Here is a 15,761-nt window from a genome sequence, read left to right as displayed (position 1 = left end):
TTGGCCTACAAGTTAGAGTATTTAAATCTATAACAATGAAATAATGTAACTGGTACTTAACAGGTAAGTAAACATGTGAATCTTAGTTTGTTTTTCAGAGCAATTCAGTCATAAACGACATCACTTTGCACAGTAAGCTCTTATTTCCGTGTTTTTCACATGAGCAATGGAACACATACATGTGATATGATTTTACATTCAAAAGAACATCTGGTTTATCAGAAGGGTGCTTTCTTGTTAAAATCTCATCTTGTTTTATGTGAAAGAGATGGGTATTAACCTTTCTATGAATTCTAGAGCACATCTCTCATTCCTCTGAGGCTTTTTTCTGCTTTCATGGCCCAAGAGCCTTAGTTTATCCTCTGCAGATTCAGGATGATGGACCTTCTACTCAAGAAAACCCAACAAAGTGGTTTGATATGATCCAGATAATTTTCAAATATGTTTTTTAAATCAACCAAGTCTCTACAGTTCATATTTAAATATGTTTAAAATAGTGTGTAAATCAGGGAATGATGTGTAAATTAAATTCCTTGGCGCCTGCAGCACCAGTCTACAATTTGCAATTAAATAGATTGCAACCAGTATTGGACACCTTCAGCAAGGAATCAGACGGTAGCTTACTTTACTACAGTGCATACGGTGGCTTGGTGGCCAAATGAATCTATCATTTTGCCTTTCTGATAAAGTTTAGGCTCTTTTAAAACCACAAGGCCAGACCAAATCCCTGACCTTCCCAGTCACCACAGATCACAGATCAGTGCACATCTTCCAAGGCTTGGCTTTAGTGGTTGTCAACATCTCGGTCCCGAGCCTGCCATTGACCTGGCAGCTCCATTCTGTTGCTCTACTCATCCTCTCCTTTTCTTATATCTGTAGTATCAAAATTCTTTGCTTCAGTCCCGGCAGCCACCCTGTCCTCTGACTGGCAGCTCTGTGCCACTGTGTTTGGTGATTCATGCTGCCTAAGCCTTCCTGTATCTTCCTGTCCAGCAGGCAAGAAACCTAACATTTTCAGCTTGCCAAAAGAGCAGCAATTTTGTCACATCATTGCACTGGGAGCTCATGTTGAGTTTTGTCCTCTCTGATGTCTAATGGCTTGTCAAAGGGCTAACAAGATCCTTGGATATATAAAAAGGGAAGTAGTGAATAGGAGTAGGGAGATGATTTTTATCTCTGCATTAGGGCATATATGGCATTGGTGAGACCAGTACTGGAATACTGAGTACAGTTCTGGTGTCCTCATTTAAAAAGGAGGCTGAAAAATTGGCTAGAGGTCAGAAAAGAGTCACAAAAGTGATTTAGGGGCTGGAGAAAATGCCTTACAGAGCAACATAGTGAGCTCCATCTGTTTAGCTTTTCAAAAAGAAAATTGAGAGGTGACTTGATGACCTTCATGGGAAGAAAATGCGGTGTTCTAAAGGGCTCTTTAATCTAGTAGAGAAAGGCATAACAGGAACCATTGCACGGAAGCTGAAGCCAGACAAATTCAATTTAAAAATAAGGCACAAATTTTTAACAGAGGATGATTAACCAAGCAAAGTAGGGAATTCTCTATTTCTTAACGTCTTCAGGTCAAGATTGGAACATGTGCATTAGCCACATAATTGGGCTCAGGACAGGGGTAACTGTGAAATGTGTTATACGGGAGGTCAGACTAGATGACCTTTTGGTACCTTCTGTCCTTAAAGTCTATGAATTTTCCTAGCCTGCTCTACAGCCATTCCATTCTTTGACTCACTTTGGTTGGGCACTGCCTTCTAATATTTGTTCATGTAGGCTCTTCAACTGTGGCAGAGCTCTGACCTTACTCCCGTGAATCCTGCGCTTCTAGGCTGTTTATGCTAGCCTCAGTGGCTCACTGTGACCCTCCACGTAGCTCTTCTCTCTCTAGAGCCAGGGTTACAGTCTACTGAGCCCTTTTCATCATAGACCTCTGTGGTGAGAGAACTCCCACAGTCTCTGTTCAGCCTACTGTCCTGACAGGGGCCTGACTTCCTCTCCCAGGAGATGTTCCTGTAGTGGTGGGTTGAGGGGAACCCGGGCCCACCCTCTGCTCCGGGTTCCGGCCCAGGGACCCTAATGGTAGCAGTTGTTGGCAGCCAACCTTTCACTGACAGAGTTGCTACATTTCCCTGGGCCACTTCCCCACAGCTCTCCTGCTTCTCCCTTCTTCACCCTTACCTTAGGGCTCCTTTAACGATGGTCTGAGGGTGTCTTCAGTAACCAGCTCTTCAACCGCACTTCCTCGCATCTGGCTCCCTGGCTCTTCCCTGTCTGACTGGAGTGAGCCCTTTTTATAGTATCAGCAGAGCCTTAATTAGAGTCAGGTGGTCAGATTAACTGAATGGCCTTACCTGACTCTTTGCAGGTTAATTAGAGTCAGGTGTTCTCATTAGCCTGGAGCAGCCCCTGCTCTCGTCAGTCAGGGAACAGAAAACTGTTAATCCAGTGGCCAGTATATCTGCCTTCTGCTATTCTGCTGTACCCAACTGGCCTGGGTCTATCACACAACCTAGAAATTAAATGTTTCATTCATTCATTTGTTGTCACATAATTCAAGTTTCAGGATCAAGGTAGTTTTGAAACTCTAGCTAGAACAAATGCCCAGTGATTAGGTGCCTTAATTTTTTAGTGTCCCACTGTGAGATGTTTCTAAGGATCCCAATTATCGGAAAATGCTTCCCACCCTCTGAAAATCAGACTTCTTTGGGTGAACCACAAATGAGAAATGATTTCAAAATGTTGGATGCTATGTTTAACTGACTTCCTGTAAAGTAATTGTTAGTTTCACAGTTTCAAGAATTACTATAGAGAGAAGCTTTTAGTTAGAAATGAGGAAAGAACCTTTTAGGGCCATGTGTTCCCTTATGTGGTTATCTACCGTTCACTCTCTGGTCTTGAGCCATAATGATTGCTGTCAAGCAATTAAAAAAAAATCGCAATTAATTGTGCCATTAATCACACTGTTAAACAATAATAGAGTACCATTTATTTAAATATTTTTGGATGTTTTCTACATTTTCAAATATATTAATTTCAATTACAACACAAATACAAAGTGTACAGTGCTCACTTTATGTTTATTTTTAATTACAAATATTTACACTGTAAAAAACAAAAGAAATAGTATTTTTCAATTTGCCTAATATGAGTACTGTACTGCAATCTCTTTATCATGAAAGGTGAACTTACAAATGAAGAATTATGTACAAAAAAAACTACATTTAAAAATCAAACAATATAAGACTTTAGCGCCTGTGGGTCCACTCAGTCCAACTTCTTGTTCATCTAATCGCTCAGACAAAAAGTTTGTTTACATTTGCTGGAAATAATGCTGCCTGCTTCTTGTTCACAATGTCACCTGAAAGTGAGAACCGGTGTTCTCATAGCACGGTTGTAGCCGGCGTCACAAGATATTTACATGCCAGATATGCTAAAGATTTGTATGTCCCTTCATACTTCAACCACCATTCCTGAGGATGTGTCCATGCTGATGGCGGGTTCTGCTCAATAATAATCCAAAGCAGTGTGTACCGACACATGTTCATTTTCATCATCAGAGTCAGATGCTACTAGCAGAAGGTTGATTTTCTTTTTTGGTGGTTCGGGTTCTGTAGTTTCTGCATGGAGTGTTGCTCTTTTAAGACTTCTGAAAGTATGCTCCACACCTCCTCCCTCTCAAATTTTGGAAAGCACTTCAGATTCTTAAAGCTTGTGTCAAATACTGTAGCTATCTTTAGAAATCTCACATTGGTACCTTCTTTCCGTTTTGTCAAATCTGCAGTGAAAATGTTGTCAAAATGAACATGTGCTGAGTCATCATCCAAGACTACTATAACACGAAATATATGACAGAATGTGGGTAAAACAGAGCAGGGGACATACAGTTCTCCCCCAAGGAGTTCAGCCACAAATATAATTAACACATTATTTTTTTAACGAGCGTCATCAGCAAGGGAAGCATGTCCTCTGGAATGGTGGCTGAAGCATTAAGGGGCATACAAATGTTTAGCATATCTGTCATGTAAATACCTTGCAATGCCATCTCCAAAAATGCCATGCGAACACCTATTCTCACTTTTAGGTGACATTATAAATAAGAAGCAGGCAGCATTATCTCCCATCAATGTAAACAAACTTGTTTGTCTTAGTGATTGGCTGAACAAGAAGTAGGACTGAGTAGATTTGAAGGCTCTAAAGTTTTACATTGTTTTATTTTTGAATGCAGTTATATTTTGTACATAATGTAAGTTCAACTTTCATGTTAAAGACTTTATAGAAAATGTAGAAAAACATCCAAAATATTTAATAAATTTCAATTGATGTTCTATTGTTAAACAGTGCAGTTAAAACTGCAATTAATTGCATGAGTTAACAGTGATTAATCGACAGCCCTAATATTCAGCAATCTTTAGTCAGTGTGTACATGCAGAGTTCCATAGGTGTTTCCCTGATTTGAATTGTCTTAATAGAAAATTCCTGTTTAACTTGTGAAACACCCATTTCTGATAAACAAGAATAGTGGAAAATTACATAACGGAAAACTTCAATGACAATTTTTGTACCAATTTCTTTGACATGAAAAATTTTTGGCAGTAGCTTTCATATTCATCTTGTTAGTAGAATAATTTAAAAAGGAGAATTATAAAAGAGCAGAGGAACCTGTTATGCTCTTTGCTTTGTATTTTAAATTGTAGAATGAATACTGGATTGGAGAAATTGAAAGAGGCATCTGAATCAGTGGCTGCTCTAAGCAAAGAGCTGGAGGTTAAAGAAAAGGAGCTTCAGGTTGCTAATGAAAAAGCTGACATGGTAGGTAGGCATAGCTTTGTACATGCAGTGCTCTTTAACTTCTTGTGCTTTCTTTCATTTTCTCATCGACAAGGAATAATTTAAGAAGGAGGAGTCAATTAGGAGTTAAAAGTTAGGAGCTGTGGTATAGCATGACAATAGTAAATGTAATATCCTTATTTGAATATCCTAATAATTCATGAACATAAAATTAGACGGATGGATTTTTACACTGAAAATTAATAGACAGTAACAAATTTTTTCAGCAGTGTGTTTTCTTTGATATTTGCTGTTTGTGTTTTTTCCCATTTTTAGGTTTTGAAAGAAGTCACTGTGAAAGCACAGGCTGCTGAGAAAGTGAAAGCTGAAGTACAGAAGGTGAAAGATAAAGCCCAGGCTATTGTAGACAGCATTTCAGCAGATAAAGCCATTGCTGAAGAAAAGTTGGAGGCTGCTAAGCCTGCTTTAGAAGAGGCAGAAGCAGCTTTAAAGGTCAGTATTAAAAGACAGGGAGAAGTAGGTCTACCATTTTCAGAAGATGTGTTCCATAGAAAGTAGGCTGGTGAGTTGAGCCACATACCCTACCTGTTGACAAACATTTCCCTTTTATCTCATAAATGTTGGTCAAACTCAATATGCTCACGAGTTAGTTAATCCTACAACAAAAGGAATGCTTTCAACACTTAAATACTGATTGTGATTTTTCAAGTTAAACTCGCTGCAACTCGCATATGTAAAAGTGACTCCAGTCCTTGGTTTTGATATCACACTGGTAACCAGCTAATGCCACTGCTGGTATTTTGTTCAAACACTGCTGAATAGACAGTGACTAGAGTGCAAACCTGCTTTATTCCATCCTAACATAGGTCTCTTCCCTCTTGTCTTATATTTTGTCCTATTATGTATATTACACTCAAGTTTACTGCTGTCCTACTCCCTTTGCCTCCTTCTTCATGACTACTTCTGTCCGGTCTCCAATACCTGGAAACACTATTGCCACTAGTTTTCCCATGTTCCTTTTGTCTCCCGCTTCGGACACTACTCCAAAAGACATCTTTGCTGTGAAGTGTTTACGCTGTAACGGAGTAGTTCGTGCTGTATGTTCTTGTTAGTGGCAATGTCTGTTTCTGCTCATGACTTTACATTGTGCATCACTGGGAGTGAAAGTCCCATTTTAGTTTAGTTTAGATCAGTGATACTCAGACCTCAGTGGTTCAGGAGCCAAAATAGCGATCAACATTACCCAAAAGAGCCACAGTAATGTGAATTAATTCACTATTCTTGTCACAGCAAAATGACTGACCACATATTCTACAATTAGTTGATAACGTAGTAAAAGCATCCTGATTGGTTAATAACTTAGATCGGTTAATAATTAAATCACACAATGTTTCCATATATGTGCTGCAAGAAGCCGCAGGAGACACATTAAAGAGCCACTTGTGGCTCCCGAGCCTCAGTCCGAGAATCACTGGTTTAGATCTTGCACTGTATAATTCAGTGTGCATTTACCCTAGTATGTAAAGTGATAAATAATAACTCAGCAAAGAACTTTTGATATAGAATAACTTTAGTTTCCATTGTTGAAACCTGTTAATCTAATAGTGGAGAGCTGTTGGAGTGGGAAATGAGAGTCTTTGAAGAGCAACGCAATGAGTGGGAGGTATGGACTAGTGATGGGAAAACCTCTAGGTTTGCAGGCTCATGTCAGAGAAGTATTCAGACTTTCAGATGCTTTCCTTAACTGTTGAGCAGCCTTCCCCCCAAATGCCTTTCTCACTCAGGTACATTATTCCTGTAAATACACCCCTCCTTCCTCTTAACTGCTCTTTTAGGGAGGAGGCGGAAGATGATATTGGCCTGCCAGGACTGATTTTTCATGAAAAGGTGATTTGAGAGGCCTTCTCTATTCTTCACATAAGAGAAGAGGCTTTTGTGCATACTAAGATGTCAGAACACTTTAGTGCATTTTGAGATGTAAACTCCAAGGTGCCCTTTTAAAGCAGAACTGATCATAAGACTTGGGTTGCAATCATTCTGCACCACAGTGAAATAATAGGCCTCTGGTCACACTCAAAGATATAAATAAGTGGGATACCCCTTAAGAAAATCCTTCCAATAAAAAACTCTGTAAAGGGGGATGGGGCTCCAAGTTATCTTGACTACTTCTTCAAGAAGATCTGTGCACCAAGGAAGCTGTAATGAAATACTCAGGAACTTTCTAATGGTTTGGTTTCCGTTCTAATATGTGAAGGTTTTGAATATTTACATATTTGATCCACATTAGCTCCCTTGCCTAATGAAGATGAAGACAGCAATGTAACGTGTGACTGAGATAGTTGGAATGCTGTGATAGCATGTACAAGTCATGGATCTATAACTAAGATCCAGCTATTAGGTACAGTACCATGTAAAACAAAACAGAATTATGGTGCTAGGATTCTTTGCAGGAGTTGAGCATAAACTGCTCAAACTACCCCATCAAAGTTTATGGTATCATCAGAAGGCCTCAGTGGAATTAATGCACAGTAATTCAGTTACCTGCAGTATATTTGTCTTCTACCCTGTTCCTTGTTTTATTCTGCGAGTGACCAAAAATAAATCTCCGAAGCAAGTTAGTTCTTTGACAGCTATTTTTTTAATGCAGCTATCCTGGTTTTACTAATACTAACTGACAATATAATCTTTGTAAAATAAATTCCAATATCATCTGAGATATAAAATTTAAATAATGCATGTAAAATTTCACTCTGGGTAAAGGTGTCAAATACATCACATAGACACTTATACTCTGTAAAATACAGATGACAGTTTCCCATGAGGATATCATTGTTTTCTCAGTCTGAGAAAGAACTAAGTTGGCTTCATCTGTGCTATAACTGCTCACATGACAACTTCAACAGGAAAAAGACACACAAGCAGGAGCTAACAAGCTTATGAATAAATATGTATGTAAAATTATTTTAACATTATTTCAGACCACAATTTCCTTTGAGTCAGAGAACACTCCTTGTCAGTTGTGATTGTTGCATATATTGGTTTTCTCATTATAATAACCTGGCATATTATGGTCTACAAGGACTTGAGAATTTTAAATTATTTACTAAGAATTTCATGGAATTTTGCTAACAGCACAGAGAAATGTGTACTGCAATACTTGATTCATTTCCAGGTTTCTTAGCTGTTAAGTGACCTTTAATTGGTCAGTCTGCCCATTCGTCATAACTTCAAGACTTGTTAGTTTTAAATGACAAGACTATTATTAAGTGGAGAAGATACATTGTGGTCTTATATAAATAATTTTTAAAAATGTAAAATTCTTTAGCACAAATTACGATCCCTTTGTCCTTTCTATTACACTGATAATTGCTTGTAAAATGTGCAAACAAGAGCATTATGTCATGTAACTAAACTTAAGTTATTGAATGAGCTTTTTCATACCTCAGAACAGGCTTACTTGTGTAAATTGCTGAGTGCCTACCTGGTGCTGCTGAGCAGAAATTACTTAGTAGCTTACAAGAGGCAGCAGTTAAAACCTTTCAGAACTGGACCTTTCTAGTTTTATTCTGCTTGAGCATGATTTAACAATTAAAAACTTGCTATGGATACATAGGTTGGATTAATTTTTCCAAACAGATCCTATGCCTGTAGGATGGATTCAATGTGAGTGTCCATCATTTTTTTATATGAGTGTCTTTGAGGTAGACAACATGATTTACAGCAACAACAGTGATAATCCCTTTCCTTCCTCTCGATTTCATAGACAATCAAACCTGCAGACATTGCCACTGTCCGTACACTGGGCCGACCTCCTCATCTTATCATGCGTATTATGGATTGCGTGCTCCTGCTGTTCCAGAGAAAAGTGAACAGTGTGAAAGTGGACCAGGAGAAAAGCTGCACCATCCCATCGTGGCAGGAATCACTGAAATTGATGACAGCAGGAAACTTCTTACAGAACCTGCAGGTACTTTAAAAACATAGAAGAGAAAAATGGATTATCTAATGGCAGCAGCAGAGCAAATGTTGTAAGACGTATATGTTATATATTTTACTTGAAAAGTTAGAGGTTTTCAACTCATTGTATTGTGCAGAAACAAAAACTGGGCATAATCGTACAGTTTTCACTCAAAGGAAATGTCTGTTGTTTTCCCATCTGAGTTTTGCCTAAGTAAGGATGGTAGGATTAGGCTCATTGCAGATAATTTGCTAAAGCATTGGAGGGTAGTTATGTTATTTACTTGCTTTAATCACAGGCCATTCACAAATTAGGATATGCCAAATAAATTGTCGGTGAGTTTTTTAAAACACCTTTGGAGAAACTGACTGATGTGTGGTAATACAGTGTGGCTAAATTGTTCTCTCCATGATGTCTCCAGCAATTCCCAAAAGATACAATCAATGAAGAAGTTGTGGAGCTTTTGAATCCTTATTTTGAAATGGTAGACTATAACATTGAGACGGCAAAGCGAGTGTGTGGGAATGTGTCTGGCCTCTGCTCATGGACCAAGGCCATGGCTGCATTTTTTTCTATCAACAAAGAAGTGTTACCCTTAAAGGTAAGTCTGTATTGGTAAGCCAGTGGGAGGTTTTCCTAAATAACACTTTGGGATTTGGTCCAGTGGGCAGACAAACTACTAACTCCAGCATGTGTCTAAGGGAACTCACCACCACAAAAACAAAAATTCCACAAGAGGGCTTACCCAGGAAGTTGTGGATTTTTAAACAATAAACATATGCGTTAAGTCCATCCTGATTTAGTAAAGTTTTTAAGCATGTGCTTGAATGCTTTGTTGAACTGGGGCTTATGGGCTCTCTTTCTCTAAATGCTTTTTTAATAAAGTAGAACAGCTCTATCTTATTCACAGAATCTGCTCTCTGTGTATATTTAGCCATATCTGTTCACTTGGGTGGAAAAAAGTTATTCTGACCACATTTGATGCCTGTAAGCACTGCAGAACTGAAACGGGTATGGCATAGGGAACTGGATTCTGTTGCATCCATTTCTTGTGTATCCATAGAGTGACTAATGAAGGAGCTATACAGGTAGCACTGAGGGAATAACTAGGCCTGCAGAATCTTTATGACTGGTAATGAGTCAGCAGAGGGAAAGAACCCAGTTACTTACAGCTTCTAGGAGCAGTTTACAGGGCAGGCAGTTATAAATATGTATTCCTTTTTTGTTTATAAACTAAGCATATTAGTTCTGAAAATCACTTACACAATAAATATGAAACTTCAAACTGCCATTTCCATAGAGTTAAAGTGCTTTCTGGGCATTTGCCCATGCCATTTCTGTTATCAGATAGATATACTGAGAGATAAATGGTCGAAAGTAACATCTGCCTTTTCATAAACACAGCTGGATTTGCTCACAGTTGAAGTATTTATTTATCTAACAATGAGACTTGTAGGTGCAAACCCAAACTTCATGCAAAACAGAGTAAATTATAATTAACCAAATGCCTCCAGAATTAATAAAATCTGGAATTTTGTAAAATATGATACCAATGTTGGGGACATTTCCTTAGAGCTGGTTTGGACACCAGTATAAGTTGGAGCAGCTTGAGAGCTAATTTTACCAACACCAGCAGGAGTGGCCTCCTAGGAACCATGATTCCAGTTGACTGTTGCAGGAGTGCAAGGCATTGCTGTCTTATCTCAATGCTGCTCTTATATTGAGGTGGCCCAGGAGTGAATGGTGTGGAGCTGTCTCTGCTAGCTTCATAACTCTCTATGTCAAAGGAATCCCCAGCTACCCCGTATATGGCCATTTTCCAGTTGCTTTCTGCTGACGGAGCAGGGCAAACCATAAAGCCAAGGACCTGACCTACCTACGACCCTTTATCTACATTCACAAAACTCTTAATATAGGCATGGGATTTGTGTCATAAATCAGGGCAATACATGACCTGTAGTACTGGCTTTTAGTAGAGATGGTTGATTATCTCCTTTATACTTTATACTTTGAGGTCTTTCAAAGAACAGATTGATACTCAGTAAGAAGGAATTAGAAGGACATGATCTGAGCATGGAATAGCTATAGGTCTGTGATGTTTATATTTGAATTCAGAAATGTGTTCTCTGTACACATGTAGTCTGAGAAAATGTGGAGGGTCATCTGAGTGAAATGCTTTATCCCCTCCTGTGAAGTGTTTTACCACAGAATTGCAGTTGAGAATTGTAGCAGAATTCAGTCTGTCAGACAATTGAAATTGAAAGGATTCTGAGTGATAGCTCAATTATACAGAGCAGTTTAGATTTTAAATATAATGCTATGAAGCTTTAGTTGAGATGTGCTTTATACCAAATGCTTTGAAACATTCTGTGTATGATTTGCTTTGCATATGTATATTTCGTAGGCTAATTTGGCAGTCCAGGAGAATCGCCTTGCCACTGCCATGCTAGATCTGCAGAAAGCCCAAGCAGAGTTGGATGATAAGCAAGCTGAATTAGATTTTGTACAGGCAGAGTATGAAAAAGCAATGAGGGAAAAACAGGTGCAGTATTCTTTACATTAAAATACTCCTTGACTGTTTTAGTCATTGGTACTATTTATACACCACAAAATACAGTGCATCTCCTCAAACTCACTATTGTCCTTTGAAATGGAGAATTTAGGGAACAAAATTTGAATTTTTGGGGGACATCCACCTTTTTTTTTTGTTTTGTTTTCTCATATACTTTCCTGGCCCACTTTTCTGCCTCATTAAAACCCACTGTGTACGTAGCACAAAGCTTCATGCATTGAACACTGCATTTGTTACACGCATATGTGAATATTTCTGTGCACAGACATTTGAAATTGTGGACTTTAAGCTCCCAGGCTGGCAGATGCCACCCACCTTTCACCAGCACTTAACATACATGCATACAGTAAAAAAATTAAAACAAAATTCAAAGGCTTCTGTGAAGGGGCAAAACCAGAGTTTTCCTAATGAAAGGCCCGAGGGTGCTGGTTTGGGTGTTTAGGGTCAAGCACATGTAGTGTGACCAGATGTTCCAATTTTATAGGGACAGTCCCGATTTTTAGGTCTTTTTCTTATATAGGTTCCTATTACCCCCCACCCCCATCCTGATTTTTCACACTTGCTTTCTGGTCACTCTAAGCACATGATGCAGGGGAGGGGGAATTACATATGAGAGTCTCCCTAGGGTTGTCAGAACTGCCTGAAATTTTCATCCAGAGATCGATTTTGTGACAGTGTCTAAGAGGCAGTAGCTAGGTCCCCTTTGGTCCCTCCTATGCCAGGCACAATGACATATAGGAGGCATTCCCATCCCCAGGAGCACAGATGGAAGTTCCCTGCACTGCACAGTGGTATGGGATCTTCCTCTTCTAGGCACCATCTCTTCAAGTCCTCCTGAGCCCTGGACTCCTCCCACCTGTTCCAGCCCTGGGGTTCCCATGATGGATCTGTGGTCTGTATTGCTCCAGCTGCTCTGCGCTGCAGATTCAGCTGCCCTCATAGCTGCAGAGAAAGCTCAACCATCCAGCTTGACTCAGTAGCTCCATCCTGGTTTGGGGCAGCCACAGGTGGGACCCAGAGTGCATGATCCTGCACACAGCACCTATGCCATAGAGTTGTCCACTAGGGGAAGGGACCAGGAGCCACTGGGGTGAGTTTGTGTTCTCTGTGGCCTCCTGTGAGATGTGTCTCTGGGGGTCTGAGCCTTGGGCAGTGCTAGGCAGCATGCTGTAGCCTCTGCCCAGAGTTCTGACTGTGTTGTTGGGCGGCAGCATTTATGGCAAAGGTTGGGTCCTGTTGTGCCCCTGACCCCTTATGTACAATTGTGTGGAGCAAGTCCAAATATGCATCCATTCTTTGAAGTTAATGCATAGTGATGGAGCATTTCAGTTTTACATGCTATGACTAAGGCTACTAGGAGATATACCAATCTCCTAGAACTGGAAGGGACCTTGAAAGGTCATCAAGTCCAATCCCCTGCCTTCACTAGCAGGACCAGTTTTTGCCCCACATCCCTAAGTGGCCTCCTCAAGGATTGCACTCACAACCCTGGGTTTCGCAGGCCAATGCTCAAACGACTGAGCTATCCTTCCCCCATAGGCCACGTTTTAGTCATGGGTATTTTTAGTAAAAGTAATGGACAGGTCATGGGCAATAAACAAAAATTCACAGCACGTGACCTGTCCATGACTTTTACTATATACCCCTAACTAAAACTTGGACCGGGAGGCCACGGGTGCTCTGTGAGGGGCGGTCTGGGGATGCCGCCGGTGCTGGGGGCGGTGGCCCAGGCCCACCGCTGGTGCTGGGGGGGGAGGCGGGTGACGGCATGCGGCCCAGAATTTTTGCTGGGGCTGGGGAGGGGAGCGGGGGGCAGTGAATGGCCCGGGCTCCCTGCTGCTGCTGGGTGTGGGGAAGGTTGGCAGGGCTTGCAGGCTCCCTACTCAGCTCCGTGTGTCCCTGCAGCTCCTAGGGGGAGGAGTGGTCAGGGGGGCTCTCTGCGCTGCTCCCGCCAGAAGTGCTCCACAGCTCCCATTGTCCAGGAACCGCAGCTAATGGGAACGTCATGGGTGGAGCCTGCCGGCACAGGCAACGTGTGGAACCCCCTGGCCCCTCTGCCTCTGAGCTGCCAGGGACATGCTGGTGGGAGCCAGGGAGGCCAACCCCAGGTAAGCTCCACCCCACACCCCAACCACCTGCCCCAGCCCAGAGTCCCGTCCCACACATCCAAACTGCTGTTGCTGGCCCAGGGGCTGCCCAGGTGACCAGTACCAGCTGCCGCAGAAGTCACAGAGGTCACGGAAAGTCACAGAATCCATGACTTCTGTGACCTCCGTGACAGACATGCAACCCTAACTATGATACTGGGCATATGGTAATGCAGTAAATATTAAAGTACTATTTGTGAGTCATTATGCCATTAAGGGTTTAATTAAAATTAGGTTTTTCCTTCCACTTCCAATAAGTGTTTTTTTGTGTGGTCTGTAGACCTTGCTTGACGATGCAGAACGTTGCAGACATAAAATGCAAACAGCCTCCAGTCTTATAAATGGTCTAGCAGGTGAAAAAGAGAGATGGACTGAACAGAGTAAAGAGTTTGCTGCACAAACTAAAAGGCTTGTGGGTAAGAATAATTTTTCATTATACAGACTTACTGTGAACTTGCCCCTTGACTGAGAAACACTACATAAAAGCAAGATGCACATAGTAAGGTACAAAATGGTTTGTACAGCATATAAAACTAGTGGTAACTCATGATGCTTTCAGGCTTGTATAGTAATATTAGGAAGTATAACCTGTGGGCCGCAGCTAGGAGAGGGTGACATGTGAATGATGACTATTACAGAAGCAGCATAGTTTGTATAGCTAAAGATGTTAAGATTTGTGCCTGAAATAGAGATTAATTGCTCTGTATGAATAATAGAGTGTATCCTCCCCACACTTAGACTACTTATTCTTCAAGGATAGAATAACTTTTTGGACAATTTTCCAATGAATATTTTGAGTTATAAGTATATTTACAGTAAGTAACTTTTTCAGATCCTTCTGGTAAATTTGTGGTTTTTGAGATTAAAAATAGATTTTTCTATACTGTAAAAGTTATAAGGAATAAACGACTTTGAAAGTTGACCACTTTGCTTCTATATATTTATACTATTTCTCATCAGTTTCTCTCTACACAATGATAATCATTAAAAAAAATTTCATCTACTAATACTGTTGCTATAATTAGTCAGAATCTAAACTTTTGATTTAAAAAGAGTCATTAGCCTTCTAGTCTTGGTTGTAAACTAACATGATAATGTTGGAGGATATTAGTGTGGTGGTTGGTGGAATCCTGATGGTGGGGGACTGGTACTTGGGGACTGATACTATATTGTGTGAAGGTTGAACTCACTTTTTTATTTTCTTGTTTTCTATAGTTTACACTGCTGGGTGGAAATAACTTTTAACTACTTTATAGTTAACTGTTTTGTTATTCTTGCTGGGCATTTGGACTAGATTTGGTCTTCAGTGTCTATCAAAGCTCTGAGTCTACGATACCATCCAAATAATGCAAGGAGATATAAACCACCTTTAAAAATACCAGTTTCACAGGCATTAAATTTTTCTTCTTATAACACGTAACATCCATGGCCACATAGAACGTAACAGTGGCCATGATGTGCGCCAGGGCCACTGGGAAATGTATGGGAATGAACTCAAGCCCTTATGCTCCAAATACCCAAGCCCCTGCTTCTTGAGCTGGAAAATAAATGTATTTATCCACTGTAAAAATGTGGGTTGAACAGTTTAGATCCTGTCCAACAGAGATCACAGATCTTAATGATTATATTAGCATGCCATGTAGATAACTGCTGTGGAATTAGAAAAAATCATGATACAATTGAACATGTTCCTTTTGTTGAATCAAAACATGGGTGCCTGGAATATATCAAAACATAAGAGTATTTTCTGCTTTCACTCCCATTATTGAAAGAGACACTGAAGCTATGTCTACACTGTTACAGCTCTGGCATGTGGGGCGTGGGTAACTACGTGCCAAAGTGAAAAGCCAGCTGCTTCCACACTGTGTTGTGTGGCTATATGCATCGGTGTCAGGCTCTGGCAGCGGGAGGCAACGTGGAAATGATAGGCAGCACCCACTTTTGGAGCCTTCCGCTGTGGTGGGGAAATGCTCTGGCACCAGGGAGGCAATGAGATGAACACTGCTAAAAATAGCAGTTAGATGGGAGAGACACTGCTTGGGCATGCAGAGACCCCATGTAATATATATACCATAAGTTCTGGCATGTCTTTGCTCACCTAAGCAATGCTTCAACATCTGTGCTATTATTTATACCTGTGGTAGGGTGTGTGTGCAATATGTGCACTCTACACGTTGTAGTGAGTGAGTGTGCAGTGTAGATGTACCCGGGCATGCAGTATTTTGTGCACACACTCCCTGTTTTCTCGGGCTAGGTTGGGCTTTCTGCACTGAGCAAGGATGTGACTTGG

At 40.6% G+C, this 15,761-nt stretch overlaps 1 protein-coding gene across 1 annotated transcript in view; it reads left to right on the top strand.

Annotated features, from left to right (window-relative positions):
* The window catches only part of DNAH5 (dynein axonemal heavy chain 5), a 202,250-nt gene that overhangs the window by 123,281 nt on the left and 63,208 nt on the right, over positions 1 to 15,761 (top strand). Inside the window, 6 exon segments of the mRNA XM_030551718.1 lie at positions 4,701 to 4,815; positions 5,110 to 5,286; positions 8,558 to 8,761; positions 9,174 to 9,353; positions 11,157 to 11,294; positions 13,752 to 13,887. Of these exon segments, the coding sequence (XP_030407578.1) occupies positions 4,701 to 4,815; positions 5,110 to 5,286; positions 8,558 to 8,761; positions 9,174 to 9,353; positions 11,157 to 11,294; positions 13,752 to 13,887 (950 nt within the window).

Source organism: Gopherus evgoodei, chromosome 2 (assembly GCF_007399415.2).
Source record: "Gopherus evgoodei ecotype Sinaloan lineage chromosome 2, rGopEvg1_v1.p, whole genome shotgun sequence".
NCBI classification, from domain to species: Eukaryota; Metazoa; Chordata; order Testudines; family Testudinidae; genus Gopherus; species Gopherus evgoodei.
This window is presented reverse-complemented; position numbering and strand designations above follow the sequence as displayed.